At 44.2% G+C, this 21,753-nt stretch overlaps 1 protein-coding gene across 4 annotated transcripts in view; it reads right to left on the reverse strand.

Annotated features, from left to right (window-relative positions):
• Positions 1 to 21,753, reverse strand: part of LOC118509487 (zwei Ig domain protein zig-8) — a 239,003-nt gene that overhangs the window by 22,698 nt on the left and 194,552 nt on the right. For all 4 annotated transcript variants that reach the window (XM_036050141.1, XM_036050139.1, XM_036050142.1 and 1 more), the window contains one exon: positions 21,169 to 21,382. In XM_036050141.1, coding sequence (XP_035906034.1) covers positions 21,169 to 21,382 — 214 coding nt within the window. The remainder of the gene's footprint in view (positions 1 to 21,168; positions 21,383 to 21,753) is intronic.

Raw genomic sequence — 21,753 nt, forward strand, 5'->3', positions numbered from 1 at the left:
TAATATGGTTTTATGGAAGGCAATAACAGCTGGTAGGAAATGATTTACATTGCAGCAATAGAAGTACAAACTAGACATTATTGTGGCTGGTGAATTTAGAATTTGGCCAAGAAGAGGAAGAATGAGAGCGAATCTTCAAAGGCACTACAGACAAGTTTTATAATTTTCTATAAAAAAAAACAGAATAATAATTTTTTTGGCTTACATTGATTAAGGAATTTCCACACGAAAACCACTTAGCCCAATCGAGTTGAGCAACGACTGGGCCAATCGGTTTGCAACGAAAAAAGCGTAAAACGCTCGCTCGGAAATTGGTTGCATTGTCGATGCCAATAGGTAGCAATCGCATTATCCACACCGGAAATCGGGAGCAAAAAAACCCCTCCTGCCCCCGCCTTTCGTTCCGGAACCAGCTTAAAATCAACCGATATTTCCGAGTGTTTGTAAGCGTTTGTGTGTGAGTGAGTGGGTTTTTTTCGGTTACCTTTCCATTTTCCCCCTGTTACAAAGCTCACACCGATCGGTAAGATAAATGGAAACAAGTAAAAAAAAAAACCGAACCTGGGGAAAATTTTAGCACGAGGAAAACGCCTGTCTTGGTGTGGCCGGAAAACTTTACCATCGTGTCTGTCGTGGCTGCACTTGCACATCCCGGCCGACAGACGAGCTCCGGCCCATCACTACGGGCGGACGGAGTTTTTTCCCAGGGACACGTTGAGTGACGGTTTGCTGCTGATTTCCGTTCGTTTCGGCAGCTTGCGTGATAGTTCAATTGTAAGTTTGCGCAAGAAGTTAAATAGCCCTCCCATCGCTTCTGCCATTTTCTGTGCAAAGGGATCTTTGAGGGTTTATTTTTTGTGCACTGCTGCTCCATTGTATGAAATACACACGAAGAGATTTTTTTTTGTGTGGAGTGTTCGAAGCTGTATCATCCCGTTACGGTATGGGCGAACCCCCGTTTTTCATCACGCCTTCCATGTACGATCTTTAGCCTCTTCGGACATGGTTTGCGCTGTGCCGAAAGTAGTAACGGAAATTCATGTCAAGAAGCGAGCGAGAGAGAGAGAGAGAGAGCGAGGCTGATAGAGGTAAAAAGCGGCAAGCAAAAGAGCACGCTAAGAGCATTAGCCAAAGGAAGAATCCGTTTTTTTATACTTCATCTCGGTCTGATGCCTTTTTTCTATACTTGGGAAGAAGTTTTTCTTCCGTCCAACCCGCCCAACCGCTTCGATGGAAGTTGTTCTACGCTCCGGCTTGAGGAATGGTTTGGCTCAAGATTAGCTGCCGGATCGGTTCGGACCGAGATTTCCGTTCGGTAGGCTATTGGGTACGGTGCGGGAGTTCCTTGGGATGGGAATCAATATTGACTTTGGCTATGTTTAAAGTTTCATCCCTGGGCCCGGTTCATGCATTATTGTTATTACTTTCATAGTTTGGTGCGAGAGTTTTTCCACCCTGGTTGGCAGAGGAGCATTCAGAGGGGTGAGAAGCAATTTTTCGGGAAAAGTTTCTGGAGCTTCAGAAGACACTGCACGGTGTGCTTCTATTCTGTGGAGCTACGGGAAAAGGAAGGTTTTTTTTCGTTCTTATATTTTCCGATCATAATTTTCGATCGCGTTGTACTGAAAGCTTGAAAGGAAGTCTTCGTTAGTGAGATAAACCTACGCTTGAGCATATGTTTATGTATCGATGGGAGTGCAAAACCCTGGGACCAGTAAATAACTCACTTTAAGGCTTTTGCTCCGTGGGAGTGCCCTTACAACTCCCAAAACACACGGAACTTTAACACAAAATCGTCCACAAACAGTGATGCTCTCCATCGGCACCGTATCGTTTGAATTACGCTCGATTGAGCGTAAAGTGTTGCCTTCACACGAGTGTAAGCTGCACATAAACTAACAGGCCTCAATGGTCTGGCCTGCTGCCGAACCAGCTTGAAGCAAAAATTTGGTCCCCCCGCAAAAAGACACGACGCCCCAAAGCGTGAGCTTTGAGAAATGACGTGGAAATGCTTGCTCCTTCCACGAACCACAGTTTACAAAATGGCGGACGGATAGCATCGTCGCACGAAACACCGTAGATGGTCGATGATCGAATCGAGGTAAAATGGTCAGTCACTGGGAGCGTTTTACTTTTCCACTTCGCCTTTGCCCCAAGCCCCGGTGCCTTTGCAACGCCTCAATTGGCCAATCATGACGTAATTTTATGGAAAGGTAATCCGCTTACTTTCAAATCCTTTTTCCCCGGAGAGAGGTGACCATGATGGCGCTTTTTCGACATCGATCCCACTCCTGTTGCTGCTGCTGCTGCTGCTATGGCTTTAGATCCGTATTTTTTTCCCTCTTCTCTCAATCCCTTTTTGGTAATGTCTGTGTGTCCCACACGTGCACGGCATCATACGATGATGATCTGTTTACGGCAAAACGATGAACCAATAATTGAATCCGGGCACAAATCTCGCCCATACTACACAATGGGATGCGAGCGAGCGCTGAGTGACGGTGAATGCTCCGGTCGCTCGGTTTTTCCGAACCTCTGAGTGCTTTCCACCACTAATGGAAACGTGCGCAAATGTTGGCATTTTGATTATGGCACTTTCGAGCTAGATGGACGGGGGTTTTGTTTGGGGATAGAGGGTTACAACGGTGAGCTACGTACTATCGTATTTTTTTTCTCCACCACACTATGCTTATGAGTGGTTAGCAGCTTTTAAAGCATAAGGGTAACGATGCAACGATCCAACAATGCAAAGGGAGGTTGTTTGTGATGCAGCGAAATAAGCGCTTGATTGGTGCAGGCTTTTATGTTCCGCAAGCCTTTATTCCTGTTCCGGGAAATCGCACGCGGGGAGGGCCCGTTCTTTGATGTGCACAACATGACAGTAATGAAAAGGTGTAGGTGCTTATGTAGGAAAACCGGTGTTTACCTGTGTGAGGAAAACAGGTGTTTACCTGTGTGTGGAGCAGTAACAGAGGACATGTTATGCTGCTAGACAGTAATCTGGATATGTTAATTTAACGGAGGAAAGTTTTAGTAGCAGTGTATTGTGGATGAGTTTCCCATGACTGACCATTGTAGTGTAAAACTGTAACTGTATTGCTACAAATAAGCATAGCATAATCTTCTTGTGCTTTTGAAAGAGGTGTTAAATTTAAAATAAGGTTACATTTTCACAATAGTATGCAGCGCAGGAAACAAACCTTTCTGTCGAGTGTTTGTACGAATTTTCGAACCTTGTGCTAAGATAATTTAAGTATTGTATTGTATATTTTATTTTATATTGTTTAAATAGTCTCAGGATAGAACTTAAATGTTGGGGCTTTGAGATGATTCAAGATGAAGTTGAACCATTTCAGAGGAAAAAATAGCACTTGATGTAATTTCTCAAAGATATCGATTAAGCCCTTTCATATAAGCAACAGCGGGTTTCGCCGACCTGATCGGGGTTCAAATCTCATCTGGAACGCTAGCCCGTAGTGAGACTATTCTATCTATCTCCTAGGTATCGTAATGGCTATGAATCTATAAATGATAGACATGACATAAGCGATCGTTAGGCCAATAGGATTTAGTGAATTTCTACAATATTCCTTTCAAAAACTACGAGACGATTGTAGACAGCAGACGGCCTTACTTGCAAACGATTTAGTTGTTGAGCTTACAACATTAAGTCACAGAAATTGTCGGAATTCTTCGGTTTTTGTGCTGAATAAAATATTGTGACTTTGCGGGAATCAATTATAAGACCAGACCATAACGTAGAAAGACAACGTTGACCAAAATATTGCCGAGTAAAATAAGATCTGCTACATTTATGACACTTCTTCCTAGTATAGCTAATGTAGAAGCTCCTTTCCATAGGAATTATTGAATCCAATAATGTTTTCTACGTAAAAATTAATTAAGATGGTCTATAGGAATTATTGAATCCAATAATGTTTTCTACGTAAAAATAAATTAAGATGGTCAATGGTTTTTTTACTTTTCCCGGCAAGTAATTGAGGTATTTGAAATGTTCTTGTTAAATCAGGCGTCATAATTCATTGATGAATGTGTCCCAGATGTGTATCATGGCCGATGAAAGGACTTCACTTTATTAAAAATAAATAATAATGGAGAAAAGCACACCGTTTGGGGGCTTCAAGGTTACAGCTATTTAGAAGTTGGTGCTGGAACGCAGAGCAAACGCTTCGATACACTTCCCGACCCAATCAGCTTCTTGATCAAACGGTAGTCTAAAGCAACGCACAAACTTGTTCGTGATAAGGGTTTCGGAGAAACTGTGTCGAACTGCCAACGACACATCGTTTTGCCGAAACATACCGGCTGCAGCTTAATACGGGTAATTAGACCGGAGAGCTCCGGTGTTCTGAAAATATGTATTAGCTCATTAAACTTAATCACTTATGATTCTCCAGATTTTATTTCTAGCATACGAGGTTTCTGAGAATTTTTATAGTCTCTGTTGATCTGAGATGTGAGATCAAATTTGCAAAATTCTCCTAACATATTTCAGTAGGTTTCAACTAGAAATAATTAGATTTACATCAAAATCATCATATTATCCGACCACATCATCCAATATCATAAATTTATGTCCAATTTTAAGAGTCAAACAACTCTAACGCACTACCCATTAAACCATTCAATGGAATTGCTCATGGCTCTCTCAATAAAATGCAAATTTTGCCAAACCGATCAACATGCAAGCCCATGCCAAGCGTGCAGCAAATCCCTTAAAATCACCACGAAACCCCATACTTAAACAGGGGAAAAATTGATACCAAAAATTTAATCCAAACCCCTCCACCCATTCCAGGAAAAGCTCGACAAACATTAACCTGGCAGTCTGTGACTTATCTCTGAATCTTGGCAAACACGGTGGCAAATAGCTTTCCTTCGTCCACCACGAAACTATAGGTGTATCGGGGGGAGCGGAACCCTCCCTTTCCATCTCGAAAAGCCTTGCCACGCCGGAAAATGAACGCTAATCGTATTTTACTGCATTCGCATCTCAAATGTGCGCTCCGAACAGTTTAGCCGGTGGACAGAAAGCGCTATCGACTGGACCGGGAGAACAGATAAAGTGAGTGAGATAGCAAGAAAATGGCTTCCGTACAGGTGTGTAGAGGTGTGTGTATGTGTTTGTGCGATGGGGGAAAAACGACGGGATGGGATCCAATTTCAGCTCCCGACGAAGATAAGAAGGCATGCCGGGTCCGTGCAGCATCTCGTGCTGCTCCATAAAGCAGCAACAAACTAGCACCGGAAGTGTGCGAGCACTGTCCGGGTATTATTTTCCAATTTGCGTTAATCGTGCTCAGTTATGTATCGCGGCCAAACACGCCGGTGCTGTGTGTAACACTTTAGCCTCGTTTTGCCATTTAACGCGTTGGCAGGCAGGCAGGCAGGTCTGAACGGCTGTCCTGTCGCTAAAGTCGAAAATTGTGTTCCTGTGCGCAAAATTTCGCAATTCAATAAAGTAATTAATCCTGCCGGGATGGTACGTCCGCGGAGGAAGATCGGGCTATCTTTAATGTTGCTATTTCCGGCCGAAAAGTGCCTGCCGACAAGGTCGTAGTTGATTAGAAAGTTAGAAAGCCCTGCGCGATCGCACCGATAAGACAACGACAACGCTCATCCGGTTTGGTGAAAATATCAAATTAGACAAAATGTGTCTTTGGGACTAACGAGAAGTAGCATGGAAGGGTGGAGAAGAGAACCTGAGAAAGGGAGTCCCGGTGCCCGGCTAATGAAATTTATCACTCCTTTCAGTGAAACAATATCAGGCGCAAGGTGCCCAGTGAGTTGAAGGGCAGGTAAAGCATTTTAATTTCGTTGCAGTCCTTGGCATACTAAAAAACCACCGAACAAAGGCCTTTCAAAGTTTACCCTTCCATTAAAGAGGAAACAAAAAAAAAGAGGGAAAGCAAAATTATAATGTAGTCTATTGAACCAGTTTTCAGTGAGCCTTTTTTGCCATCTCCCCCAAAAAAAAAGAACCCTTGAATCTCGATCGGCACATTAACCAACCAGGAGTGATGATGTGCAAAAGGCACTTGCTATCCTCAGGTATTCTATCGGTGAGTGCTGCTGACGTGGCAGATCTCGGTTTCGCTTGCGCGGTGCTTTTTTTTGGGTCTGTCTCCTTTCTCACTCTTATCCAATTCACATTCTGCTGCACAAAAGCAACATCTCGCGCGTTTCAGTCTGGTGGGTTTGATTTTTTCTTCCCGTGCTGGTTTTTGTTTTTTCATTGACGAGGACTCTGCGAATTTTTCTTCCTAATGGAATGGCGATGGATTTCGATGAAGCGCTGTACCGCTCAGTGGATGTGTGCATTAATATACCTTCTTGCCATCATTTTTTTTTGGATATCCACACTCGGTGACGTACCGATCGAGCCGCATAAGTACTGCCAGTTAATGGACGTGGACCGGATGTGGGCTCGGAACACCGAGCTGGCCAAGCTTGTAGCGCTCGTTGAAAACTTCAATTTGCCCCGTTTTTCCAAGCAATATCTGTCTCGCACCAGACCAGGGCTGGCCACCGTCTGGCCAATTTCGTGCCACCTAATCCGGAACGAATGTTCGTTTTAATTAAAACTTGTTGCTCGCACGCGCTTCCCTCGGCTGGGGCTTTCCGCGCGGCTCATCCCCGAAAGCGTACCGGTTTTTAATCAACCATCCTCGTGTCCATTTTGTGTGTTTTGGGAAGTCTTTAGCCAGAAACAGGGGGGGCGGGGGGAAAGTGGCATGAAGTGAAGGGAATAATAATTGTATCGTCTCAATATGGTTCAGCGAATACCTGCAAAATGAAGCCCCCGGTTTTCCCACAATTTTAAGGACCTCCATCAAGGACTTTCCATCAAGCAGAAAGGGTCAAAGTTTTCAAATACCATTCACAGTTAAAATCATTATAGTTCTTCTTCCTTTTCTCTCAACATTTTGAAACATATTGTGGTAGTGGTATTGAAAATTACTTGCCTCAAATTAATCACCCAAGAAGAGCAGAGTGCAGTACAGCCGTCAGTGGAGATGGGCATAATTGGCAAAAAAGCTGCTTTCGGACGATTCCAAACCGTCGAGTTCGTCGGAATCCTCGGATGCGTTGGAACCGTTCGGAATGGTTGGAAATGTTCGGAACCGTAGAAACTGAATCGTAGATAGTGGCCGCATGTCTTGTAATAACATCAACCAAAAATGACATGGGGTTTTTGGCGATTCTGGAGATTCCGATGATTTTAAAGATTCCGACGGTTCTGATAGTTCCGGACGGTTCCCGGTGATTTCAGATGGTTTCCATGATTTCGGACGGTTCCAGATGGATCCATCGATCCTGTGACTTCGTAGTTTAAAAAGCTTCCGGACGATTCTACGTAGAACCGACGAATCCAACTCCTCGGTATTATAACCTTAGTCAAACTGGTCGGATCCGTAGTTTAACCGTGAGTGGATTCCGCATGACCCATCCCTACTCGTCGGGTTTAAATTAAAATGGAGAGAAAACAAGAATTGAGAAGGAAAAAGCTGCCACACCGAAATGGAAAGTCACACCTCGAAAGGGGAAAGCCCACATCCGGAGTGGGTAGAGACTCCGAAAGTGTTAAAAATATTGGCAGTATTTCAAAATTGTTTCACACTTTTACTTACTCCACTTGCTCCTTTTTTTGTCGTCGGTTGGAAGTTGGAAAAATTCATTATTCGAAATTCCCCACCCCAGCCTAGGCGTCGGTTAGCAAGCAGATTTTCTACCGGAATGTTAATAATTTCTTGTTAATGCCATCCCATTAAGCCGCTCGTTAGGGCTAGCGCGTATCGATGGAAAAGTTTACACCATCCACCCATCCTCTCCTTCCAAACTGTTGCTGTTATCCCTTTTTTCGCGCGAGCTCTCTGTGTGATAGCAGTTAGTGGAGTCTTCATGTTCAATGTTATAGCAACGGGTTCTGGAGCAGGATTGTTTTTTTCTATTAAAATCACATTGGTTGGATGGAAATTCCATTGCTCACTAAAGGAGAGGTATTTGGGCAGGAGAGGCAAAAAGGGGTAAAAAAACGCCAACGAGTTCTTAACATGGTCATCATCGTGCAATCTCTCACTCTCTCTCTCTCTCTGGGTGTGCGTGTGTGTATGGCTAGCACGGAAAAGCGGATACAGCGTGGTGGAAAACTCTAGCATTCCTCGAGCATTGTGCTACCCACCCGGAAAGGAAAAATGATGAAGTTGGTGAGCGAGTTTTCCCTCACAATCGGAATGTGAATGGATGAGCGAACGAAACGAAAAAAAAGGGCAAAACAGCTCATTCGCCACTAGGTTTTCCTACCGCCCACCCGGGGCACGCTGTATTCTAATGCAATTTACAGTTCGTTCCTCTTGGGCCAACGATGTTGCCGCTTGCAGTTGCAATCCCGGCGATCCTCACGAAACTTTGCGCCCAATCCTTCCGGGTCTGTGCGTTTAATTTTACGTGTTAGTTTCCATCTTTTTTTCGTTCGTCTTCTTGCTTTTTGTTTCAAAAAATATCTTTCACCCAACAGGCACACACACACACCGAGATTCATTCCCGTACGTGCATCAGTTGCACCGGACGCTAGAGGGAACGCTCGGTGATGCTTTTGCAAAAGAAAAGTGCATTTAGTAGTTGGTTGGCAAGTTTTTCCTCCCCGACAAAGCGAGCCTCCAGCAAAGGTGCTCGGTTCGCAAGGAATTCCTCACAAAATGTATGCAATCGCGACTTCAGGGTGTTTCTGTTCGGTGCTTCTTCTCCATCCCCCCCCCCCCCTCCACGGACAACTTCCGTCCGTTTGACCGTCCGTCTTTTGTTCTTGCTCCGACTCAACTAAGTGTTCCTGCCCGGAGGCCATAGGAACGAAAAACGCCCGGCCTGAATGCAGTTTTATTGTGCACTTTTGCAACGAATGTTTCCGACGCAGAAAACGGCGCGGTTTAGCCCGTAGTTGAGCAGCTTTTTTACGGCTTTTTTTTTGTTTCCCCGCCATTTTTTTTCTTTCGTTGTAATGACATTGGGAGTATGTGTGTGTGTGAGTTGAGTCTAGTTCCGGCCAACTCCGGAACAGGGGTTCGCAGGTTTCGCGTGGTGGTAAGTAAGTTTCTTAATCGCACGGCTTTCCTGCAGCAACGAAGTTGACCGGCTACCAGAGTTGCCAGCCAGTCGGAACCGTACTGCAATCAACGCCGTAACTCTCAGAACTTACGCTTACGGCAAGTTCGGGTAAAGTTGTCATTTAAGTTACTAACGCTTCGGTTGATAGTGTGCGTTTGCATAGTGGTTCGAACGGTGTGGCGGACTGGTTACAGATACAAATGCACTGTTCTCAATGCTCTGGCTCGGACACGGGATTTTACCAAGTGGGATACTATCCATTTTTCGTCGTGTGTACCGTACCCGAGGGCTTTTAAAAAGTTGCTCAATTCATTGTAATGTTTTTGCAATCTTGTGTGGTTGAAGTAATAAGATTCTCATTTGGGATTTTATAGAAGCCCGGAACTCTTTTTTTCCATTTTTTTTACTTCGGTGTTTTTTAAGTAGGTCGAAGTCTTCTTTACTTTGAAAGTGCTAGTGAAATTAATGTTTGCTTAGCACAGCGTAAATATAACTTTTATTATAGAAAATGCTTCTTTATTGCTGTATAAAGATTGAAAACGAAATAGTGTTGACCGTTGGTTAAGCTAACGTAGGTCAAGTTGTGGTTGTCTCGTATAGGAATCGTTCAAGAAATATCTGGTAGGAATCGTGCCTCTTGTAAAGGATCACATAATCGCCTTGTGTATTAATTATTGAGAGTGGATGATTGAACAGAGGATGACATAGATTGCAATAAACGGAAATATAGGAAGAATATAGAAGTAGTGCCCTCAAGAATTAAAGGAACAATTACCCCCTAGGAAAAAGGAGGACGATCCTGGATAGTCCAGAAAAATAGCGAAGTTTCTGGAAGATTTATTTAGACCTCAGATAATGATGGATAATTATTGAAGAATATTTTTGTGAGAAAATCCTTTGGAAAAAGTGTTAAAATTGGTTTTGAAAAAATGATTTCCGCTTAGTTTACTTATATTGAGCAATAGCTGAGTTGAATTAAGTTAATAGTTGTACCGGTATTTACACGAAAGGACCTAAGATCAAATTCTGTCTGGACTTTTTCTCCATTGTGATAATCGACTATTGAAATACGTTCATTAAGTCTAGTAAGCTATTAGAAGCTATTAACCAACATTTCCTACTACGCAAATTTTTAAGCCCAGATGAAGAAGAGGAGTTGTCCTATCCTTCAGCAATCACTCTAGACAATAGCTTTTTTTTGGTAGATTCAACATCCTGTGGGAGAACTAATGAAGGTACCAACCTGACTAGGATTAAAATGTTTTAGATACCCTCGAAAGGGATACATCTCAACAGCATACACGAATGGAACAAATCTTCCCTGACGTCATATCAGGGCCTTTTAACAGAATAAATCAATGAGGATGTAGAGATCTTGACATCTCTAGAGACAAGCCTTTTCTTCTTCTTCTTCTGCTTCTTTTGATAATTCGAAGCAGGATATAGCCTTCTATAGAGAAGAGAACTTGCTGCTCTCTTCCCATATTCAAAAGTTATCTGCTTCTTTTTTGGCTTCCGACTAAGTCCAGGGACTACGCTAGAGTCATCTGCCTTAGAGATAAGATCAAAATTTATCTAGAAAGAACGTAGGCATACTTAGTAGCAATAAGCTCAATAAGCGCATGGGTATTAGTGCGAGAAATTATTGTACCGAAGAGGACTACCTCTTTTTACTCTCTTACTGCTAACACGAAGTCCGGTCATCGTCTTTAATTTTTAGGAAGAATAATCTTGGATGATGTACTCCTTGTGGGAGAATCTTTGGAAGGAGTCACAGTTTTGAATGTATTCAAGTCGTTTTAATTGGGAGTTTCATTACAATGCTTGGGATAATATAGAAAAAACTAAAGACAAATAGAGAAAAGTTGGAGCTTTGAATAATTATTCCTTACCGTTTCGTTCAATCCCAAAATTACCCATTTCGCTTATGACGTCATGTCCCACCGGCAGGAAGAAAAGTTCCATCCCAAAGTACACTGTAATAATAATAAGCTTAACATCAGCTCACCAAATATGTTCCTGTCATACTAGTTTACTTTAATTTCACCCAAACTTTACGATGGATCACTAATCGTACGCTCGTCTGGAATCAATTCAAACTTCTTTCCATATGGCTTAACCTCCCGATTCCCGTTAATGCGCCCGGGACTGCTTCCTGGACGTAGAGCTCCGAACCGTCCAGTCCGCTGCTCGTCAGGAACATTGAACGAAAAGCTTCATAATTTACCTAATCGACCCTCAGTCCACGACCTCCGATGACTCAATTAGCAACGTGCTGGCTGGCTGGCTCCGAACGTGGCTCGACTGCTACCGGTACGCTTCCGGGCAATCGACCACCAATCGGAAAGACCTTGCCTTCATTGCCGGTTGAGATTGATTCATCGTACCCGGGGACCGAAACCCGGGGTAAGAAAAACACAACCACCGTCGGATGATTTTGCGTTCCATTTGGTGTTAAGCAGTGTTTGTGTAACTCTGTCTTCCGTCTTCGGCTTGCTCGTTCACCGCTCGCTGTTCGGGGAATCGGTCCCCGGGATTGGTGTGCCGTAGATTCACACCTTTACCACTGGTGACGGGAAAAGTTATGTTTGGCAACTTGTTTCCGGTCGTCTTTTTTGCACAGAAACGTGAAGGCCGGTGTGGTTTTCGGAGCAGGATAAATACGTACTCGAAGCGGGGACAGAGCCCATACTCTAGCACAATACATTTTGCCCGAATTTTGCCATTCCATCACGTACGCACGCACTAACCATTCCTCACGAAAACGAAACGAAAAAGGGGGGAAAACCCCACTCGCATACACACACACATACAGGGAAAAAAACTTAACAAATGTAGCAATCGTACGGAACGAGGAGATAAATAAGCGACCACGTGGTTTGGCGAGATCGGTGGCTTAAGTTGGCTGGTTGGTGGGAAAATTAATTTCATCCATTCTGGTTCCGAACCGTTCGGAAGTTGGCACGGGTTCGAATTGTTTTTCTTTGCCCCGTGGTTTGGGTGGCCGCTTATCTTTTGGGGCCGGTGCTTTAGACGAACCAACACGAAACACTTGAAGGGCCGGGGTTGATGCTTTATGGTCGGTACGGTAGCGAGGCGAAGGATTAGTTGCCGAAGGAGTTGTGGCGAGTATTGGGCGCGAGAGAAGTCATATAGATTTGTCAAGGGAAATGAGTGTTGTTTTGTGGACGGTGCAAGAGGAGCCACTCGGAAGAGATGTGCTTTTAAATTAAGCACTAATGTTTTGCAGTGGGCTCCAAGTAGCGCAACCCCGGGATGGATTAGTGGGGGTGAACTATGGATTATCGTTAATTTGTTCGTCGAGCGTGTTGTTTTGGTGGAGATGATGTTGCCGTATTATGGACTGGGATTGTCTTACATGATGATTTTAGGGCGAGACAAGCTCCCAGTTGTTTTGTTTGTGGTAAATACCAAAAAGAAATTAATAAAAATGGCATGAGAAAATAATGAAACAGTCACAGCACAGGGTAATTGTGAAAAATGTTCACGAAAGGGGGTGGTTGTGATATATTTTGAGGATTGAAGTGAGACTGTGTGCACTCGTATCGCTGGTCGGTTTGCAACTGTGTATTCGTTTGTCCATAATGATTTACATGTAATTCGAGTAGTTCGTGTAAGTGTATAACAGTCGAGTAGTCCTAATCTTAATCCTTAATTGTCTACTGTTTAATTCGTGAAATTTAAATGCATGCTCGAAAATTGTAATATTAAATCCTGTAGTTCAAATGCATGCAAGATTATATAATTATTCTAATTCCCACATTCCCGGCCACCAAAGAAGGAACTTCTTTAAATTTCATGCAAATGTGACTTCAAAACTAATCGTGTACTCCTGACGCAATGCTTATCTCCTATCTGCCTGTTATCATGTGTGTGTGTGTATATGTGGGTGCGTGTGGGCGTGTGTTTGTTTATCTTGATCCGTGATTGACACTTGTGAATGTAAACAATGTAGCGTGGTTTACAAGTGCGCATTAATCAGTGCATGTGGTTTCCGTGGTTTCAAGATGACTTAGCGGGTCTGGATTTGGTAGAACAGCTAGACGATTAGCTGCGCGGACGATATGCTTCCCTGAAGCAGTGCGCAGTGTAACAACGCGAACTACCCCGTCCTTTCCTGGATGTACTGCAACGATGCGCCCCATGGGCCAAGAGGTAGGATGAACATTGTCTTCCTTAATAATCACCAATTGATTTTGTTGTAGGACGGCTGCTTTACCGGAACAATATTTGGCCCGGGCTTGTAACTGTTGCAGATACTCCGGATACCATCGGGCCCAAATCGATTGGAGATGTTTTTGTACCAATTGGTATTCCTTCAGGTGATTGCTCGGCGTATTGGTGTAATCGATGTCTGGTACCGCTTGCATATTGCCACCGACAAGGAAGTGGCCCGGTGTCAGTGGTTCTAAATCACACGGCTCATCGGATAAAGGTGTTATTGGCCGTGAATTTAAACATTGCTCTACCTGGGCAAGCAAGGTAAGCATGTTCTCCTGCGTGATGCTTGTAGTGCCGATGGTTCTAATGATGTGTTTTTTAGCTGCTTTCACCGCTGCCTCCCATAAACCTCCAAAATGCGGCGCTCTCGGTGGGATGAATTTCCACTTCATCTGATTCGTCGCGCACCAATCAAATATTGCAGCTCGATCGTGTTCGTCGCATTTAAGCATCTTGTAGATGCGATTCAGCTCGTGCGCGGCTCCCTTGAATGTGGTTGCATTGTCGGAGTGAAGTTCCCTGATTTGACCGCGGCGTGCAACCAAACGACGAAGTGCATTTATGAATGCTGTTGAGGTTAAATCGCCAACCAGTTCGATGTGTACCGCTCGTGTTGAAAAACATACAAAAATAGCGATGTATGCTTTGATCGGACTTCTGTTGCGGATGGTTGGTTTTAGGTAGATTGGCCCGCAGTAATCCACTCCGCATACCGAGAATGGCCTTGTTGGTGTGACGCGTGATGTTGGCAGATCGGCGATAGTTTGTTTGATGAGTGTTGGTTTTACCTTAAAACACGCGTGGCAAGTGTGGTACACGGATTTGCACAAATTGCGACCACCAATAATCCAAAATCTTTGGCGCAGAGTAGATAGCAGCAATTGTGGTGCAGCATGCAACTTTTGCAAGTGAATCGAAACAGCTAGTAGTGCGGCAAGTGGGTGCTTTGAAGATAAGATGACCGGGTGTTTTTCTGCTTCTGTTAGTTGTGCGTTAGTGAGCCGGCCACCGATGCGCAGGATCCCGTCGATGTCGATGAAGGGTGAGATCCACTTCAGTTTGGAGTTCTTTGGAATCTCTTTGCCCTTCTGTAGGGCTTGTATCTCCTCGAAGAAAGTGTCTCGTTGTGATAGGTAACACAGTTTGAGTTCTGCCGCCTTGAGTTCGTCCGTAGTGAGAGGTGGTATGTGTTTTGAATGTGCCGTATTTCCCTTGTGAAGCTTCGCGTTATGAATAAAGCGCAAGCCGTATGCAACAACCCTTTGCAGTGTGTGGTAAGCCGAAATTCGGGAAAACAACCTGTTCCGAAATTCGCAGATTGTAGATGTTGTTGCAACCCGTGGTGAAGTTAACCTCTCCTCCTCTGCGCTCTCAGCCTCGTTTGGTGGTGAAGTGTTTTGTGGCCAATCTTCAGCGTTGCGTGCTAACCAATGTGGCCCGTGCCACCAGCGTTCACATGCCAATAGTTTCTCTGGTGTTAAGCCACGCGAGATGTCGTCTGCTGGATTGTCGGTGCCTGGAACATGCTTCCAGCACTGTATGCCGGAAGTTTGCTGGATTTTAGCCACCCTGTTGGCTACGAACGGCTTCCAGCGATTTGGTACGGAGTTCAACCAGTGAAGTACAGTCATTGAGTCGGTCCAACAGATTGTAGTAGCAGAAACCTTCAGTGAATTAATCACCTTCTCGTGTAGGAGTGTGGCCAATCGCGCTGCACATAATTCCAACCTAGCTATAGAGTGTGAGTTAGATAATGCGACGACTTTCGACTTGGCTGTTAGCAGCTGTACGGTGACTCCTTCCAAGCCTTCAGCGCGGATGTAACAACAAGCGCCGTATGCTAGTTGTGATGCGTCAGCAAAGATGTGTATTTGCAGACTTGTGGCCGTGCGTTGAGCTATGTACCGTGGTATTCTCAGGTTGCGCAGTGAGGATAAGGTAGAGTGGAAGTTCAACCATTCTTGCTGTAGGTGCGATGGTAGCTCGCTGTCCCAATCCCACGATCTTCCGTTCTGCTTTAGAGCCCACAGTTGCTGCATGAACATTTTGGCGATGATAATCGTTGGACCCAGCAACCCGAGGGGATCGAATATTTTAGCTATGTATGACAAAACTAGCCTTTTTGTCATGCGGGATGGTGTAGGTGGTATATCGATCCGAAAACGTAGAGTGTCAGCAGCTGGTTCCCACATGATACCTAACGTGGAAACCTGCTTCGAATCCTTCCATTCATGCGTTAGTTGAACTGCTACATCTTCAGACGGCACGGTTTGCAATGCTTCGGTGCGGTTTGAAGCCCATTTCTTCAGTGTGAAACCAGCTGAATTTAACATGCCTGATATCTGCTTCTGCATTTCAATCGCTTCATAGATATCATCGGTACCCGTTAACAAATCATCAACGTAGAAGTCGTTTAGGACAGCGTTCACTGCCAGCGGGTACTCTTCCTTGTTGTCAATAGCAGCTTGTTTCAAGGTCCTTGTAGCTAGAAAAGGAGCTGATGCTGTGCCGTACGTAACCGTCTGTAGTTCAAAGGTTGAGATGGGTTCAGCAGGATCTTCTCTGTACCGGATGCGCAGATATCTACAATCATCGGGACTGTGTAAAATTTGCCGATACATCTTCTCTACGTCGGCAGACAATGCGATGGCACGAGAACGGAACCGAAGGATGATCGATAGGAGATCTTCTTGAACGACTGGTCCCACCATGAGTTTGTCGTTCAACGAGTAACCACTCGACGTTTTGCACGATGCATCGAACACGACGCGAACCTTCGTGGTTGTGCTCGACTCTTTAACAACGGCATGGTGTGGAAGGTAATAGTGATCTATCGAATCATCTGCAGGACTGGTAAGTCGTTTCATATGCCCCAACTGTTCGTATTCTCTCATGAATTTGGCATACTCCTTTTTCATTGTAGGATTACTGTTCAACCGCCGTTCCATACTACGCAATCTACGATCAGCTATTTGTTTCGACTCTCCTAAAACGACATTAGGATTGGGGTTAAAAGGCAAACGAACGACATACCTTCCACTTGTAGTGCGAACAGTTGTTGCAGCGAAATGCTTTTCGCAAGCATTCTCCTCGACCGATAGCACAGGATCCTCGGCTATGGTTTCGCTCTCCCAGAATCGATGCAGGATCTCCTCCAATGTGGCATCGTGTGCAGAAAGATGACACAGCCGCGGACCGGCTGATATATGATGAGAGATGCCGCTGACAACCCAACCGAAACGGGTTTCAATCAGCCACGGCTTGCCTCTGCCAATAGAGCGCTTGCGACCGGTGTGCAGCTCCCAGAACGTATCGCCTCCGATGATGATATCGACTTGCCCCGGATGATTAAAGGTGCTGTCCGCCAATGCCACATCCGGCATTTCCCATGAAGAGATGTCCGTTGGTGAAGTAGGAATGTTTGTACATGGCGTGTCCAGAACCAGGAACGCCATTTCCGTTGAGAAGGGTTGTGTCTTGGAGTGAACGGTGGCGACGATCGAACCCTTGACCAGCTGTACCGAATTGCCGATGCCCGAAACAGCGACGTTGACCCTTTTGCGACTGGTCAACAGCCTTCGAGCTAGGTCTTCCGCGATGAAATTCGATGTGGAACCCGAATCCAATAAAGCCCTTGCTTCGTGGATGTTGCCGTAGTCATCCTTGATTTGGATGTTTGCCGTTGCAAGGAACACATTGTCGTCATCCGTTTGAGCAGACATTGTAACCGTTGTGGGAGGAGTGTAGCGTGGAGTGTGATGCAATAAGCTGTGATGACGCTCCCGACATATGCGACACGAAAATTCCGATTTACACTCCCTCACCTGATGATTGCTGCTCAAACAATTCCAGCACAGTCGATTCGTTGCAACAATGTCTCGTCGTTGCTGAACTTCTTTACCTGTGAACACTGGGCAGTTGCGCAAAGTGTGACCTTCGGAACACTCCAGTGGACACTTTGGCGGTTGGATGAGGGCAGACGAAGGAACAGGAGCCGGGCGAGAAGTAGCTGCATACGCGATGAACCGTCGTTGCACTGGCTGCCGACTGTTGCCGGCCACCTTGGTACCACCAGCGCTTTGATCCATCACGAAAGTGTTGGTCGATTTCAAGATTTGGATCCGATCTTGAACAAACTCGATCACATCCTTGTATTTGTCCCGCGTGAAGTGTACCGAATGCTTTTCCCAAGCCAACAGCGTTTCCCGATCTAACTTCATAAGCAGCATATTCGACAGCGGTGTATCCCACGAATCTACCGGTTCCTTTAACTTCACTAATCCGTTCACGAAGCGCGTGAATTCATCCACCAAGTGGGAAAGCTTATCCACGCACACCGAATGCACTCCGGGGAGATAGTGCATTTTCCGATAATACTCACGGATTAGTAGACGCGAGTTGTCGTACCGTTTAAGCAGAGCAGCCCATGTGATTGCGTAATTGTCTTCCGTTAGAGGTGTGTGCTCGAAGGGTAGTGCAGCCTCTCCTTTTAGCGATGAAAGTAAGTACTGCAGTTTTGCGATGGACGGAAGCTCAGGCGAAGCGTCGATCATAGCAAGGAAGCGATCGCGGAACGACAGCCATTTCGTATGATCTCCATCGAACGTTGGAAGCTCGATTTTGGGTAAGCGTAGGTTTGGTGCGTGCGGTCGACCAAAAGCGAGTGTCGACGAAGCCAAACCTGTCGTATCGTTGACCGCTCCTTCTTCCTTGGGTTGATTTGCACGTAAAAATGATTTCAGCTTCCTGCAACGTTCCTCGAAGTGGATTCTCTCCATAATGCACGCTTCGATTGTTGCATCACTTTCGTCGAGTTCCTCCAGTTTAGAAATAGCGGCGAAGAACCCTGCCTGATGCGATTCCAAATTCTCTAACACCTCCGGAATCTGTTGGGCGTCGTTGGGTTGGAAATCCGTCTGGAACCGCTCCATGGATTTAATGCTTTCCACAGCAATCCTTTTCTTCAACTGCACTGCCTTGATTTTCTTATCCATTGCTTCTCGAAAATATCACACGAAATATCACACGACGGTAACGAACAACTCGTTGGCGCGAAATTCGAAATGGTGGAGTGTAACCGACCGTTGCCCTTGACGCGGGGCCGAATGCGATGGCGAATTTGTCACGTAATGACTTGCACAATTTCCGTATACCGAGTTCCACTCTTGGTTGCAGAATGAAACTTCCTCTCCGTATATCACGATCCGGTTCGAAGGACCAACAAATGTGAAAAATGTTCACGAAAGGGGGTGGTTGTGATATATTTTGAGGATTGAAGTGAGACTGTGTGCACTCGTATCGCTGGTCGGTTTGCAACTGTGTATTCGTTTGTCCATAATGATTTACATGTAATTCGAGTAGTTCGTGTAAGTGTATAACAGTCGAGTAGTCCTAATCTTAATCCTTAATTGTCTACTGTTTAATTCGTGAAATTTAAATGCATGCTCGAAAATTGTAATATTAAATCCTGTAGTTCAAATGCATGCAAGATTATATAATTATTCTAATTCCCACAGTAATATATACAAATATTCTTTATGTAATATGGAAATTGAATACACATTTAATGTTGGGTCTCGAATAAACTTTTCAGATCAAATATTTACACACGCAAAACGAGTCTTAATAGAAAGAATCTCAACATACTTTAATCTTTAATGCATTTATCTCCATGAACGAGTGCTTATAAGGCTGGTGGAAATAATTTAATTTTAAAAATTTTAAAGAATAATTTTATTAAAAATTATTACATTTGTTAGAGATGGATTTCATTTGATTCTCATACATTCTTGTGTTCCGAATTGGCAAGATTTTTTGGGAACAGTTAAAATACATGATGGAATCTTCCATCTTGTCGTGCAAGTTTTTTCTCTAGGTGAAGTAATCGGCCCGATGGTAGAGGCGACAGCGTTGCCTGCCTTTATATTGCAAGACCAGGGTTCAAATCCCTTCCGGTCTTTTCCCTTATACTAAGGATTGGGAATCATTCAACGTAGTATAATTAAGTCTAGTAAACCAAAAATGACAGGCATGCCCTCAGTGGCGTTATATCAAACACTCCTAGTAATGCTCTATGTTTGTCTTCCTTATTTCTTATAATTTTATGAGTTTAAATTTTTAGATTTAAGATTCTTGTTAAGCCCAAAAACAAAATAAGAAAAAATAAGAAGCAAATATTCAAATATGAATATGTTGAGGGAAGTTATAAAAAAGGTGTGCAATAATTTACATGATGCAGCTAGGAACCGAGCTGCAGTATTTAATTAGCATGAAGCTTGAACGTTGGTCTCGAACTAAATTCAATCTATTAAATGCATTTATCTTTTGTAATCTTACCTTGATTACTTTTCTGGGTTAGGGATTTTTTTTATTGTAATCCATTTAATACGATCTGATTTTTTTATTTTATTCCATCTACAATAAAAACATAATTTTTTCAAACAAAAAAATACAATACAAAACGACAGGCTTCAACATCTATTTTAAGCAAGAACTTCATTCTCAATACATTATATATTCATGGCCGTATTGCTATTCTGCTTATTAGGGTAATACATTCCTAAAGCATTAAGCAAATACAGTTTCTTATTTAATTTGAATCAACCTTTCATAGTAATTATTAAAAAGAAACAACGTTGTACCTATAATGGCCCAAAAGCAACGGAGGTTTCAGGCAGCGGGCTTTGCCATTCTACAAAGAAAAGAATTTCATTCCTTGAGGGACATTTCAACGTTTGAAATGGTTGGTTGCAGACAAATACACCATATTCAGTCAAATTAATTATAGAAATAGAAATAACATTGGGCTGGACTGAAAAAGTAGTTCAATAAAACTTATCTCAAAGCATAAGTTGCCGAGCCACTGGCTCGTAAACAATCATTTAGCATAAAACCATACTAACAACCGGACTTCAACACAGTTCTAACGACTTTTATTTCCCCGTTTGCCTTTTCCTACTCAGTTTTATGTTGAAGCACACGAAAATGTCAATCACGGAACTGCAACACCCCAACTGTGTTCTGTGAGTTCGGTGTACAAAAGAAGAGACCAAACTCTGTTCCGTTTTATCGATAACATCTCACCGAAACTAGTACTACTGCTAGCACCTCAACCCTACGAACGGGCACTACCCCCAATGATGTACACATCAGGAAAAAGTACCGGCCACCCCTCACATCCGCCCACCAGGTAGCGAGCAAAACAGCAACACCCGGCTTGAGCTGGCAAAGAAAAACTTTCTCTATCGGTGACGCATCACGGGCAGTGCAGCGGAATGTGAGGGGGTGCGGCAAAAGTTTCGGGCATAATTAAGTCTCTGAATAGTAATTAGGCGATAAGGTGTTGGCCTAATAAATTTCAACAACTTTGCCCATTCATCACACGCGGTAGAGTTGGGACGGGAGCGAGTGAGAGGGTGCGACACAGACACAGTAAAGCGTAAGGACCTCCAACTGGGGCACACAAGATGTCGTTCTTCAACCCGTCCGGAGAAGGTCAGTAACTGAAATGGGGCCGCCACACCGCAACAATGGCGTCGTGTAAGCGAAATGAAGTTGTCCCGTTCGGTAGGGTTGTGTGAGTGGCACCCGTAGATTGGGACGATTAGATTATGGTTGGGTGGTAGAGTTGTGGTTGTTTGTTTACTGGTAGAACTGTGTTCTGGGTTTTTTTTGTTGCTCTCTTCTACTTCCACTCATCCATCCTGTAGCGCCCAAATAAACAAACTAAGCTCATCGTTACCAACGGCGGTTGTTCGGTGGAATAGAATTTCTATCTATTTCTTCAATCAATCAACTCACCTTTGGACACGAACACGTATATGCTGGCCGGTTCGGTGTTGCTGGCCGAGCAGGTATAGTTGCCCGAATCGTTGATTTGCGGCTCCCGGATGATGAGGCGGCTCTGCGTCCGCGGGCCGGGCGTCGTCTCGATGGTGATGTCTCGCCTCGAGTCGTCGTAGTTGATCATCCGATCGTTACGCTGCCAGTACACGTACTGCGGTGGCTGTGGGCTCTGTGTGTGGGACACCAGAAAAAAGAGAAGCAAACAGGGACATCAGTCTACATTAGTAGCCCGGGCACGAATGTCTTGAGGGCAATCGATCGATTGAAGTACGGGGGCGGATTTCTATCATCAATCTCAGCGAAAACAGCGTTGTAACGAATCTTTTTCTGTGAAATTGAAACCTTACTGCTAATAAACTTTGCAATAAACATGGCGCTAAATGGGAGAATGTAACGTTACACACACACACACTTTCGAACCCTCGATTGAAATAAATGTGAGACATCAGAGCTTATGTTTATGTTGGTGCGTGTATAGAAATCGAATTTACTTCATGATTTCTATTGAAAATTGAAACTAATAATCATAACGCCTAGCAA

Source organism: Anopheles stephensi, chromosome 3, assembly GCF_013141755.1.
Source record: "Anopheles stephensi strain Indian chromosome 3, UCI_ANSTEP_V1.0, whole genome shotgun sequence".
NCBI classification, from domain to species: domain Eukaryota; kingdom Metazoa; phylum Arthropoda; class Insecta; order Diptera; family Culicidae; genus Anopheles; species Anopheles stephensi.